Source organism: Berghia stephanieae, chromosome 9, assembly GCF_034508935.2.
Source record: "Berghia stephanieae isolate SIO BIC M18660-M18661 chromosome 9, UCSD_Bste_1.3, whole genome shotgun sequence".
In the NCBI taxonomy this organism is placed as follows: Eukaryota; Metazoa; Mollusca; class Gastropoda; order Nudibranchia; family Aeolidiidae; genus Berghia; species Berghia stephanieae.
Window position 1 is genome coordinate 29,273,353 of NC_088368.1, and position 15,000 is coordinate 29,288,352.

The following is a 15,000-nucleotide window of genomic DNA, read 5'->3' on the forward strand; positions in this document are numbered from 1 at the left end:
GACTTGTGAGTAATATTCTTTCCATTTAATATATACTATTATTATGATTCTGTTGAATTATTTGTATCCCTGTCTTCAAAGTATAAATTGAATAGTAAGGTGCCTGCTAATCTTTTAATAGGATGCTCTGCATGAAAATGGGAGTCGCTAATTATGATTGTTGAACCATGGTCTTTAGCATGTCATGAATAGTATCTGTTTGGAGCTTCAGGCCACCTAGATTTTATCATGTTATTTTTAAAGCTTACCTCTCAATGATCTAATATTACCCCAGCTACCCAATCACTATTGGGTGGATAGTGATTCTTAAGTAAATAATCAAATTGAGCAGATCAAGCTGGAGCTGGGTCTCCTTGTGAGTTAGTGGAAACTCTACCTTTTTATATAAACCCTTCTTGTTTTTGGTAATAACAACAACAACAACAACAACAACAAAAGTGACGACCCCAGTACATTTTACTGGTATGTGTTAAGTTATTTTTAGTTGTTTTAATGGACAGCTTGTTACGAACTATCTTTAGCTATTCATAAAGATTGGCTTCTAAAAAGAAGTTAGAAGCAAATGAAAGCGGATATGTGATCTTGTGGTATGAAACTTGACTTCAGACGATTCTTGTCCCACTCTGATCATTGAGTCCTTGGAAAAGGATCTTTACTCACATTTCTCTCACCATACTCAATGAGTGTCTGGCCATGAACGATGTTGTCTCTGTTGAAAAATAAAATTTTAATATCCCCTTGTAAAGTGCTTTGAGCATATTTAGTTGTTATTGTGCTCTGTAAAGTAATGCTCAAAGCAGGGAAGGAATTTATATTGCTTGGAAAGAGAGATTTAATATACACATGTAATTGAAAATAAAGGAGCATACAATTTCGGTATGTCTTGATTTTGGCTGGTCACTGTTGACTTGATTGAGCGTTTTGCTCTATGGATCAGAATGTTGGAAGATCACAGAGAGTATCATCCAGAAACTTGAAGTTTTCCAAAACAAATGTTTGCGACAAATCTTTAAGATATTCTAGCCAAACACAATCTCAAATGAGGACTTGAGAGCGAGGGCTGAAGTGGAGTCTCTGGAGAGTTTCGTTAAAAGGAGAAGATGGCAATGGTTGGGGCATGTCTGTCACAGACCTGATGAAACACTGATTAGATAGGCTCTGCGATGGACACCCCAAGGAAAGAGGAAGCGAGGCCGCCCCCTCAAGGAGACTTGGAGACGTACCATAGAGAGGGACCTAAAACAGATAGGTCTGTCCCTCGAGATGGCCCCAAGAATGGCTGCTGACAGGACCAGGTGGAGATTCCTTGCCTCAAGCACCAGCAGGCCCGGAGAGGATTGAGTGAGTGAGTGAGTGAGTAAGCCTGCCATTTTGAGAAAATACTGAAAAGGATAGGTAAGAAGAGAGTTAAAGCACCAAAATCTTGTCATTTACTGAGCTGTAAAACTTCATTACACCACTATGTGGGAGATGAGGTCATATATGTCCTTTATCGCTTCAAAATGGTATCATGTCAGGGTGAATCAGATTAAGAACATGGATGAAAACTTATAAATGGTTAGATTAGGAAAATATGACTCTTCAATGGTTTTGTCAACTACTTTTAATTGATCTTTATGGGGCAGATTAATTCAAATAAAAGGTCATAATTTAGACTAAAGTCAATTTTAATATCTGGTTCGACATGACAAAATACCATATTGAGATGGTTGGTCACATATTTGACAGTATCACAAGATGGTGGTTTGGCAAATTGACTGATCATTAATTTGATAAACTATGTACTTTCTTCTATCCTTGACTTGGCTTGGTCTAACTGAGCATGCTGTAGTATTATTATACTGTAAAACCTAAATAATTTTAACCACATTTTTAGCAACTCATTGCGAAATTAGTTCTGCTTTTTCATTCATTTCCCTATACATTTAACTTTTTCTTTCTTTCAGTGTCCATTTGGTCAGAAAAATGTCCCGGAGCATATACCAAAGAAGACATACAATACTGCATTCTTTGTGTGATGAATAAAGAAATGTAAAAGTGACAACACCAACGACAACGATTGATGGCAGAGGTGTATTTGTGCATTAGAAGGAGAGTTGACAAGTGATTATTTTAATGTTCCATGATCACATATTATTTCTTTGTTTTGCATGAGTTAAGAAAAGAAAAAAAGTGGTGAATTAAATTCCTCTGAGGATAAGGGAACGTCAGCCCTCCCTGTGCAGTTGTATTCTTCACCAGCCCACAGACTCATACCATTTGTCCTTCCCATGTGGCTTGGTTTTTTTGTTCTAGAATGGGACCGACCATTTAGTGTCACCTTGGCCCTGTCTGGAGTCTTTTGCTGATATGAAACAGTCAGACTGCATTATTTTTTTTGTGGGGGATGCTATTTTTTTTCTCCTTGTAAATCATCTCTAAATTTTGTCATTCCTATATTATTTGATGTTTTCTTTGTAACTGTTTGAGTGTCCCCTTTTCGTACAGATCCTGTGACGGTGTGGGACTTTATGATAGAGTCAGAGTAGCTGCAAAGATATGTTGCTCTTGTATCTACTTTAGATTTCTGAACTTTCTCTCGACTTTTCTTCTTGGGTGCTTGACCTAACTATTTTTTTTTTACTTGTCTATTATCTGCCCTTTTACTGGCACTGAAAATTAAAAGAAAACCGTTTCAATAAATAAAGGAAAAATAATCCATTTTAAAAAGTCCTTCATTGCTTGCTATTGTAATGGTCTATCTTAAATTACTTTCCACCAGATCCAATTTGCAATTAATTTTCCTACAAACCCATAATTAGTTCATGAAAGAGAAAGGTATTTGTTTGTTTTTAAGGGGCTCACGGCACTTGCAACAAATGTAAGATCAGGTTCTTGCATTTTACTTGGCGTTAATGAAAGGATATGTTATCTGCTGAAAAGTGTCAATTGCTATCTCTATCTGCCAGACAAAGTAAGAAAGAAAAATACAAGAAAATAAACCATCCCAAACAATCAGTTTACTGATTTTTTGGGATGGTTTTTTTTTTTTTTTTTGTATTTTTCTTTCTTGTTTTGTCTGGCACCTTTCATACACACGTATTCAGTTCTTTATCTTAAACCGGTGCCTGCTCCTTAATTTCTTTATTATCCGTCCCTGGAAGATTTATGTCCTTGATCTGGAATGAGACCATTTGGTTTCACCTGGTCTGTGTCCGGAGTCTTTTATTGTAAATGTTGCTGCTCGAAGCTCGAAGAAATAAATAAAAATGTGAAATTGAATGTAAGCTTCAATTTAATCACAACGCCACAACCACATTATCTCATTCGACTGTAGTATTTCATTCATCTTGTTTTGTTGATAAAGGGGAAACCTGAAACATCCACTTTAACTGTTTTCGTATATTAAATTGTGTCTTACATTCGATTTTACATTGTTATGTATTAGAAGTATTATTTAGAGGGAAAAGAGTTCTTGGCTGGAGGGGTGAAACTGTCAAATGTATAGTATTAGTTTTAAAAGATGATGTTTATTTCCCTAATATACTGTAAGTAATTTTATGTATGTATATATATATATAGTTTTGAATAGAATATTTTGTAGAGATTTGAGTATATTCCTCCTGGCCTTGTCTTTTTATTAGGTGCTGAATAGCTTTATGTTGCCTATTTTACTATCTTCCTTTATACTGGCGTTGAAATGATTTAAAAGGACCCTAAAAACATCTAACGAACAAATTCAAGCAAAACAATATCATGAATTATCAAACTAACAGATCTCATATCAACCTCTTGTCCCAAAAAATCGACATTATGTTTACCCTTTGACAATATACTGTGATAATGCATTACGATGAATTAATTAAATGAATGTTTCAAATAACTGAGTTGTGTTCCTTTTTACCACAAAAACAGATTGTGGAATTGTGCGTTAAAGTAAGGCAAATAAGGTACGATGGGGATAAGATGATGTGCACTTATTTGCAGGTCTGATAACCCAAGTTATTATGGGCTCATTGTTGAAATGGAAATCTAAAAAAGATGAAGCAAAACATTGACCATTACAACAATGTTAAACTAGGCCCATAATTGCGTTTGGATGTCAGACCTGCATATATGTGCACGTCGGGATTAGACATATTTGCTCACAGATATATCTGTTTAAAAACCTAAACTGTATGGATGGCGCTTACCATGTCTGACCCACTGTCTCAATCTGATATGACGGGAACATCGACGTATGAATATAGACGGGACGCTAAACGAGAGAGTTGCGAGGCGTGCATGGGGAACTGCCGCGCACGCTATAGCGCTCCACCTCTTCTCGCTCGCCGCACCAAGGCAACGACTCGACTCGATAACCACATCATTAATATTCTTCAACAAAGCTCTTTAGAGTGGGCTTAGATTCCACCCGTATTATTATTATTATTATTATTATTATTATTATTATTATTATTATTATTATTATTATTATTATTATTATTATTATTATTATTACTTACTTACTTATTTATCCTTTCGGTGCTTGGCAACAAGTCCGTCACAGTGGATCGCCGTCTCCATCGGATACAAGTGTTGTAATCTTGCCCCAGGTCCATTATCTCTTCTTCTTCTTCTTCTTCTTCTTCTTCTTCTTCTTCTTCTTCTTCATTATTATTATTATTATTATTATTATTATTATTATTATTATTATTATTATTATTATTATTATTATTATTATTATTATTATTATTATTATTATTATAATTACCTACAGCACGATCAGTTAAGTCGAAATAAAACACCATTCACTGATTCATTAAAACTAACGATGTGTAACACTCCCTCCTCCCCCCCCCCCCCCTCCCTTTCCCCCTTTTGTACTTATAGTCCACTGAAAAGGATGATCTTGTTGAACTTCATCCTTTTTGATATTTTCCCCATCATTATTTTCCGTCTCTGGTACATTTGCCCCGCTTTGAAAAGTCTCATCCTAAAGTAAACGCTGGAGATGGATTTGACTAGCTGTGTGATGTGATTGGTTTCTATGGCTATCTCGTGGTCAAAAAGATGGTCCCTTAAAGAAGGGAAAAGGCTAAGGTGTTTGGAGCGGAGATGGGACAAGACGACGGTCTGCATGTGAAGGTCAATGTGACTCTGGGACGGAAGTCTGTCCATCAATGCTGGACTAGGCATAGTGCAGCGAAACACCTTTTCACACGTTTCCACAACTGTCACAACACCATTTGATGGGATGGTTAGACCGCCAGTGTTCTTGCGCTTGAGGAATTGAGATTGCGTAGAAGATGTGTTTTGTGCATCATACAGCGCGTCCTTACAGGTGTTGCATTTGATGGACTTTTGGGCTTTTTTTGCAACAAATCCGGCCGTGTAAAATAAACAGGACTGTCGCCAATCTGAGTCGCTGACGAGAGGCGTGTCCAGTAAGTCGTTTATTGCCACCATCAGTTCTTGGTCCTCTTCCTCTTCCACTCTTGACTTTTCACAATCCATCTTCGTTAGAGGAACTGGCTTTCTTGTGTCCAGTGGGAAGTCCAGTTGCAACTCAACTGTGTCGTCCTGTGAGGTAGAATTTCCATTGTCCGACGCCTTGATCAAGTTGGTTATCATCAGACTTTTGAGGGCACTGCGGAACTGTTGGGCATTAGGGTTGTTGTTCCACCCATTTCTCTGCCGAATTTTACTGAAAAACATTTCGACGTGATCCTGTGAGAACTTGTAAGTGAGGAAATACTGGTTGCCACGGGCAAAAAGTTCTCTTGCAAGATCCAGGGTTGATTGGGCCGTTATGATAAAGCCCAGGACACATTGATTCTTCAGGGTTCTGTGTATTGGCAATCCCGATGGCTCTTGGAGAGACACGAGGTATTTCTGGACATCCTCCAAAAACGGTTGCCATGACTCTACATTCTGGGGACTCAAGGCAGCTTTCGAACCTCTTGCAAACGGATTTTTTGTGTTGAGTATATCAAACAGCCGGTCGATTGTCCGTAGAAAAAGGCACGTTTCCTCAGAGTCCTTGAATTGCTCCAGCTTTAGGTCGTCCCTCAGATGGTCAATAGCTGTGGCCACACTATTGGACAGTGTTTGCGCGGCTATTTTGACTTTCATTTTCACATTTTGAAACTTGATGTGTTTTTCCGTGATCTTGTTTGCAAGGTACAGACTGTCTTTTTTTCTGTAGCAGGTGAAGTTGGACAATGTATTGCCAAGAAATTGCTTTCATTCCGCTGTTCGTGGTTCTCGTCAAGCTTCCTGTGTCCGCCAGTAAGTTTCTGAATAGCTTCAGCATATGGGGAGGGTCACATATCATGTAGACATTTTCATCCTTAAACTGAGGGTGGGGATGTTTGAAGTTGGTCTTCAAAGTCTCCAGATTTATGTCGCAGCCCAGCTCTGTTGCGACTTTCATGTTGGCCTTCAGACCGTCGGCGACAACAGCTTTTACTATGAGATTGTAGTCTGCTGCTTTTTCCATGGCTTCTTTGATACAAAATGCCAGCTGAGAGCAGTTAATATGGTCCGTCAAAAAATAGGCCATTGGCACTTTCCATCTCCCTTTCAAACTGACCAGCATGAATACCAGTGCATTCGTAGCCTCCCGACTGTCGACGGGTCCTTGTCCGAAGTCTCTGAATCCGCAGAATCTGTGCTCACTGGGTACCCATGACACGTCCTGTCTTATACTCATTTCGTCTAATATCAACGAGCAGTATTTACTATTGGTCTCCTCAGCTTTTTTCGACGGAACTTGTAGTTGTAGCATATTGTCCAGGTATCCAGGCGAGCAACTAATTGACGCTTTCCAGTGACGAAGAGTCCGTTGGTGAGGCAGACGCAAAATGGGCCTCACAAACTCGTATGCTTCGGAGACAAGAAGTGAAGAGCAAGGGCAAACTTCTTCACCTTAGGAAGGTAAATCCTTTTCTTTGCGTTACCACATCTTTGAATATGACGAAAAAGGTCCAGAGACATTCCACTAAAAGTTTTTTGTAGAATCGCTTCAGCTTTGGCCTTTATTAACCGTTGATTTTTAAGACCGCTTATGATCTCTGTCAATTTTATGTTACGGGATTTTGATCGCATAATTTTTGTGCGATTGTTTTTGAGTTTTTTCCTTAGCCTTGCCAGTTGGTTTTCTAGTTTAGTTTGTTTATTTGCATTTGAACAAAAGTACGTGTGGTCTTGAAGAGCGGAATTTAGATTTTCACTGGTTCGAAATGGTCGATTGCTGTTCATAGTTGGGTTTCTTATTAATTTTCTCCTCTGGATGGCCGTTTTCGGCTGCAAATGTTGTGGATATGTAAAAACGGAAGGAATTGCAGTCTTTTTCAATCGCCGCCTTGTTTTGCTCGCTGTAAAGTCTGTGGCTGTAAAGTGTTTGCTGCAGATTCTAGTGAACCGAGATGGTGTGAATTTCTGTCGTTTAATCGCGACAATCCATTGTTTTCTCATTGGAGGATTTGAAGGAAAACGGTGGAAGGTAAGATCTTCTTCTCTGTCATTAGAATGAAGTTCGGACCTCTTGGTCTGTCTATTAGAACAATTCCAGGCAACACAACATGAGCCTTTCCATTTCCTTTTCTTCAGGCACTGACAAAACAAAACAGAAAAACCCAAAAAACAATTAGCAATTATCAATGCTTGTTGCGGAATATATTTAAAATCGGGGCCTTTTCGCATCAGCACAGTAAGGGGCTTTCGCTTAGGCGGGATTTATAGATAAAAATATAAAATATCATACACAAATAAAGAAACAACAACAACAAAAGTTAAATTACATAGGTTATTTAAGACCTAGCTTACCACTATTGCTATTGTTTGGCACGCAGCATGAATCAGACACGAACATGCCGACATGTCTACGATACCTATAATCCCACTTGCATTGCACACTGACTGTTGTTGATGCTAAGACAGAGACGCAGTTCTGCACCATCATTTGCATACACTTACTCAATGGGTAGGAGGTGCACTGCCCATCGGGATGTATTGCTACAACAAGATCGATGAAATATGATTGGGTTTATCAATTATGTTGGTTGCATGCATACCTCCATAGTGTATTTTCGTGATTTTCTACTTTCAGTATATAGATTGACTCAATTAGACTGAGTATTGCTGTCGATGCCTGGTATGTTATAAGTCAAACTAAGTTGAAACATTCATAACCGACGAGGCGATACGGTTGTAAACCATACATACCATTCGAACAATGCGCGGGAGTACTACACGCAGACCCGAGGGTGGAGTCATATAGGCGATAATGGCTGCGCACGCAAAAAGCATCGCATTTTGACCCGCCGCGCAGTGGAGATTTCCGGTCTATTATTAGTAAGTCAATGGACGGGAAGTAACAGATGCTGAAACACTGATTACGAAATTCTGTTTTTGTAATTTCTTTTTCCTTGGTCATTGTAGCGGGGGGGGGGGGGGGGGGGGGGGGGGTAACAGTATCAGAAGTTTGTTTATACTTCACTGCTTATGACAGCATGTGTGTGTGTGTGTGTGTGTGTGTGTGTGTGTGTGTGTGTGACTATAAATTCACTTTAAAGACATTGTGTTCAGCCCGATACAATATTAATTCGCAGGGGGGGGGGGGGGGGGGGGGAAGGGGGGTCACGTATTAATAAAATAATATACACAATGATTTGTATGGCTCCTACCTTGTAGGGCGGGCATGTCACTACAGCTTGTTCCTCTGTCCTCTTATTACCACATTCCATGTTGCTTTCTGGGATCATGGCTAATGAATATACTTATTTGTTGCTTTTTGGGGTTTGTATTTTTTTTTTTTTTGGGGGGGGGGGGGGTAGATTTGGTTCACCATCCTAAAATAGTGGTCGGGGTGGGGTTTTTTTTATCTCCCACAGTAGGCTGGGAGGCACTTACTGTGTCTTCTATCCTGTATTCTATCTGTATTCCAACATGCTTTCTGTCTTTGTCTTCGAATGAGATTACTTGGTTTTATCCTAGCTTTGACCAACACCCTGGCTGGGAGGGAAAAAGTCAAATGTATAGTTAGTTTTAGGAGATGATATATTTTTTCCCTTGTAAATCATCTCTCTGTTATGCACTGTATTATTTTTTTCTTTTACATATATATGATTTGTAAACATTTGAGTGTGTTTCTCTAAGTGCGATCTCTGCTTGTGTCAGGATGAGATATTTAGATGATCTCAAATAAATTCTAATTCCCCTTTGTCTTACTATTTCTTGGGTGCTTTAATTATTCATCCCCAAGGAGAAACTTGTCTTTAGGGTCTATGCCAAGGGAAGACAGGAATACCATTGGTGTCAGCCACAATTTAACGCCGCAAAGTGAGCTAGGGCGAGGTGACTTGCTCAAGGCCACACTAAGCGCGCGCGCGGGGGGGGGGGGGGGGGGGGGGTAGGGGTCTAGTTAAACTCGGTACCTTTCTGATACGAAGCAAAGACCACTCTGAGAGACCATACCGCTTTGTTTTCTAAGAAGAGAGAAACAGATTCCCACTTAGACACCATGGGTGATTCCTGTTGACATCAGACATCGTGGAATGCCTAGGCGACATCTTATGATGTCGTGCTGGAAGGGCATAGTTTGTTTTTTTTAATTGTAATTCTAGAGCTTGTTACTATCCCATTGTCTTCCTTTTTACTGGCGCTGAATGTGTTGCAAGCGCCGTAAAACCTTAAAAAAAAAAAAACATAAAATAGTTGTGAGCCACCGTGTCAAACTGGTATGGTGGAATCCTGAGAAAGCCAACACCACCGGACCAGAAAGATTAATTGATTGACTTTATCCATTATCAATGTACATACTTAAATAAAATACCAAAAAATTGGGACCAATAAGAGGTGTTGACTTTATGCGGATGTTTTAATGAAGTGAATACTAATAAAGTGTGAAGTTAACATGATCAGAAATCTAAAAGATTTTATTTATGCACTTTACGAAACTATATTCGATATCCTGAATAAAATCTATCCCAATTTTCATATATTTTACCATAAATTATATTTTACTAGAATGGAGCTCTTCAATCTTCATGATATGGATTTCATTTGATCACAAGAAAACTTATTACAGTTTAGACAAATGCACATGTGGGAATGTGATTTCTTTTTTCATACAAAAAGGAACATCACCAAAGCAGGCACTTTTATAAATCAGTCCTCTGGTTTGCCTTTGAATTAACGAAATGTACTTATGCCAACCTTCAAAAGTAGCAAAGGTTTCTCTCGTTTTAAAATAAATTCTTTGTTTCTGTCCATTACTTTTACAGAGAAGCCATTTGATTTCAGATGGATCCTGTTAGAAATACTCGTCTATACATAATATATTGACGAACCTCAGAAATTCCGTATTTTCCTCCTTATCGTTCTTTGTATCGTTTCCATTCCTTAAATAAAATAATTTTCACATAAGATACAGATTTAATGAACTTAATTTTCATATCTTTGCTCGAACTAGAGAAAATAATACTATCTTAAACATGAACAGAAAATTCAAAAAATAAAAATGATAAAAATACAAAGTAAATAAATAATTATTGTCAGATAAGTTATCAAGGGAAGCAACTCAAATTATTTTTAAAAATTATAGTTATTCCAGGATTGTCACCCTTTGATATTAATTTGGTCTGACTTGGAATTTGGCCAGAAACCTCGTCCTTCAAATATCGATCGACTAAAATGACTTTCATTTTAACAAAAAATATCAAACCTGGGATTTCACGCGAAGTCCTAGGTTTAACAGCTTTTGGCAAGATGAGGGTTATTTTAATCGCTCGATCTTTGAAGGATAAGTTTTCTGGCCAAAATTTTAAATATGTGCTTTACCAAAGTACGATAGTTTGGGGTTTTGTTTTGCTTTTTTATTCGTTTGTTTGATTATTATTTTACTTTTGTTTTGTTTTTTTTTTGTCTGTTTTATGTCTGTTTTTGCTGGGGATTATTGTTTGTTTTTCGTTCTTGCTTAATTCGTTTTGTTTTTCTTTTGCTTTTTGTTGTCTGTCTGTCTGGGTTAATTTATTTATTTATTTATTTTAGTTCATGTTGGTTTATTTTTGTTTTGTTTTTCTTTGTTGTTTTTTTTTGTTGTTGTTTGTGGGGTATGGTCTTAGTTTCAAATTTCAGAATGTAATAAATGTAAGATAATAATGCCATGTTGTCATAGATAGATATATCAATTGTATTCTGATCGTGTTGCATATTTTAATTTTACAATGCTTAAAAAATTATATTGGTTTTGTGGGTGTTTGGCTGCTGCCCCTAGCAAAAATTCCACTTCCAATCACAGGGGGAAATTAATGCTTGATATCTCCACATGCCTGCGCTCGAAATAATCTTGACCTTTGTTCGCAATTCATTGACACACACACACACACACACACACACACACACACAAACACACACACACACTTGCACACACAAATACGTCTATACACAAATTTCCTTTTTTAGGATGAATAAAAGTGTGGCACACTGAATAGAAAGAAAGAACTTTTCAATACATGCCCCCACAGGAGGAAATTCTTACTCGCCACAAACCATTACACAATCCAATTAAACATCTATAACTGGGTGGAGATCCTGACCTCCCATAGTGGGCAGGGAGGTACATGCTGTGTCTTCTACCCCCCCCCCCCCTACCCGTTTCCCAATTGTTTCCTGTCATTGTCTTGGAATGAGATTACTTAGTTTTGTCCTGATCCTTGCCGGAGTTCCTTGGCTGGGAGGGAAACAGTCGAATGTATAGTTATAGTTTTGGGAGATGATATTTTTTTCCTTGTAAGTCATCTCTCTATTATGCATTGTATTATGTTTAGTTTACATAGTATATTATATGATTGGTAAACATTTGAGTGTATTCCTCTTAGCTGGGACCTGTGCTTGTGTCTGGATGAGACTTTTAGGTGATCTCAAACTAAGTACATTGGTGGTATGCTCTTGGAATCTACATCTGATCCCTATTATTGTTCCCAGTTCCCCTATGTCTTACTTTTTCTTGGGTGCTTTAATTGTAATTCTATTACTTTTTACTATCCCTTTTTCTTCCTTTTTACTGGCGCTGATATAACCTCTGGGTGGGGTTCCCTACCACCACAGTGGGCAGGGAGGTACTTACCGTGTCTTCTATCCCCTTATATCTGTTTTCCAACTTGCTTTCTGTCTTTGTTTTGGTGTGAGATTGCTCGGTTTTGTCCCGACCCTGGCCGGTGTCCTTGACGGGGAGGGAAACAGTCAAATGCATAGTTATTGTTTTGGGAGATGATATTTTTTTCCTTGTAAATCATCTCTCTGTTATGTGTTATTATATTTGTTATTTTTAATGTATAATGCAAGCATTTGAGTGTATTCCTCTTTGTTGGATTTTGTGCTTGTGTCTGGATGAGACTTATAGGTGATCTCAAACTAAGTGCATTGGTGGTATGCTATTGGAATCTACATCTGATCCCTATTTGCTCCCAGTTCCCCTATGTCTTACTTTTTCTTGGGTGCTTTAATTGTAATTCTAGAACTTTTTACTATCCCATTTTCTTCCTTTTTACTGGCGCTGATATGACCTTAATGTGTTGCAAGCGCCAGAAAACCCTTAAAAACAAAACAAAAACAAAACTGATATAACCTAAATGTGTTGCAAGCGCCGTAAAACCCTTAAAAACAAACAAAACAAACGTCTATAACCTCAAACAACCCCCCCCCCTTCCCCCCACAAACACCACAGCACACATACACATACACACATTCATACCTGCGCACAAACACATGCACATACGCACACTCACACACACACACACACACACACACACACACATATACGTGCGCACCAAACCAAATATACGGAAACACACAAAACAATAATCAGCGCAAACTGGACATAACTGCATTCATCCCTGAGACAACTTAGCAGCATACCTCCCTGAAGAATCCATCTATATACCAGCGGATGGAGGAAACAGCGTTGTCGGCGAAAAAATAAAACAAATGAGGTGAGAATGATTAATAATTCGCGCTCCATATATGTGTGTGTTTCGCACGCAAAGGGAAGGAGATCCATCCCGGGTGAAGTCAAGATTTTTTCCCCGACCCCCTGTCCACCCAGCAGTGATTGGGTAGTTGGGTCTCTCAGATTCGGCGGAAAGTACTTTCCGATAGACTGGAGTCCTACTTAAGGGGTACCAAGCAATTTTTATTGTTCGTTTCACGATATAGCAACCGAGATAAACTCCGACTCCATTGGCCTAATGGCTCTGAATGACTACTGCTCATCAATATCCCACAGTGGACAGGCGGTCAGTTGCTATGTCTTCTATCCTTCCTTATCTGTTTTCTGAGTTTGCTTTTTGCCTTAGTCTTGGAATGTGATTACTTAGTTTTGTCAAGGTCCTGGCCGGTGTCCTTGGCTTGGAGGGGAAATATTCAAATGCATAGCTATAGTTTTGGGAGATAACATTTATTTCATTGTAAATCATCTCTCTGTTATGTACTGTTACATTTTTGTTTTGAATAATATAATAGTTTGTAAATATTTGAGTGTATTCCTCTTCGTGGGATCCTGTGCTTATGTATGGATGAGACTTTAAGGTAATTTCAAACTATGTAAACTGATATGTGCTCTTGGAATCTTTCCCTATTTAAAACATTTCCCTTTGTCTTACTTTTGCCGGTGAGCTTTTAATTGTAAATCTATAATTATTTGACTTTCTCATTTGCTTCCTTTTTTTTATTGGCGCTGAAATGACCCTGTTGCCAGCGCCGTAAAACTCTAAAAGAAAAAAAAAAATTTTCATCTTAGTTTTCACGCTCCACTTTATTTCCCTTTTTTAACAAAATAAATTTATTATCAATGAAAGAATCGAATCTTAAATGCCAACAATGTCGGTATTTTCGGAGAAAAAAAAATCGCCATGGCTAGAAGGGTCAAGATGTGCCTACCATCCATCCAAAAACAAAATGGCGACCTTTGAGCCTATAGCAATCCTACTTCGACAATTTTCCCTCACCTTTTCCTCAAATATCCATGAAGCACCGTCACACTTTTCATTTAATTTTTCCCTTGTTGATATAATGGTCTCCGGTGATGTCACGCGCCCATTTCCAAGGACAGCTTTACGATATGATTGAGTTTACGACACTTGGTGTTCTCACTTACGATGTCTCCATTCTTTGCATTCCCCTATAATAACTGACATTGTCGTTAGACGAGTCTAATAGTGTTTTTGTTCGGTCTGTATGATGGAGAGAGAGAGAGAGTGTGTGTATATATATATATATATATATATATATATATATATATATATATATATATATATATATGAGTTTACGACACTTGGTGTTCTCACTTACGATGTCTCCATTCTTTGCATTCCCCTATAATAACTGACATTGTCGTTAGACGAGTCTAATAGTGTTTTTGTTCGGTCTGTATGATGGAGAGAGAGAGAGAGAGAGAGAGAGAGAGAGAGTATATATATATATATATATATATATATATATATATATATATATATATATATATATATATATATATATATATATATATCCTTTCTTTAAAAAATATAGCATTGTGGAGAACATTGTGCTTATTTGAGTGAATAAAACAATTGATACGGCACACAACTCTACTGAAAGATTTGAAAATTAGAAATGTATTTTTTACAGATAGATAAACAGATAACTTGATTTCCTTTTATAATTTAAAGTCAGTTTGAAAGTTCGTTGAGTCAAACAGATAATATCATAAAATATGTACCGACGACACTTGGCTCCCAAAATCAACTAATTTTGACACTGTAAAACGTTGTCAATTTGCGACATCTATTTATGACATCAAGTATTATTATTACTTCCGTTGTGTTGTTGATTTAGCGGTGATCAGTTTTGTTATGATATGTTTGTGTGTGTGTGTGTATGTGTATATGTTTGTGTGTGTTTTGTGTGGTGTATACATGTGTGTGTGTGTGTTGGCATTTTTCAGCAAATCGTGGCATTCATAGTGATATTATTCACTTGATCACATGAAGGTATTTCAGT

The 15,000-nt window shown here is 37.8% G+C and overlaps 1 protein-coding gene across 1 annotated transcript; it reads right to left on the minus strand.

The window, feature by feature from the left end:
- Positions 1–6,831: 6,831 nt before the first annotated feature.
- Positions 6,832–8,726, minus strand: LOC144979179 (THAP domain-containing protein 2-like). The gene is made up of 2 exons (XM_078925790.1): positions 8,649–8,726; positions 6,832–7,575 (listed from the first exon to the last, which is right to left on the minus strand). Exons 1-2 carry the CDS (start codon positions 8,724–8,726, stop codon positions 6,832–6,834), a joined length of 822 nt encoding a protein of 273 aa, XP_078781916.1.
- Positions 8,727–15,000: the final 6,274 nt, after the last annotated feature.

Excerpts from the sequence above, each read along its gene's own strand:
- LOC144979179 (XM_078925790.1), bottom strand. The coding sequence starts at position 8,726 with ATGATCCCAGAAAGCAACATGGAATGTGGTAATAAGAGGACAGAGGAA. Across the intron at positions 7,576-8,648 it reads TGACATGCCCGCCCTACAAG|TGCCTGAAGAAAAGGAAATG; the intron begins GTAGGAGCCATA and ends TTGTTTTGTCAG.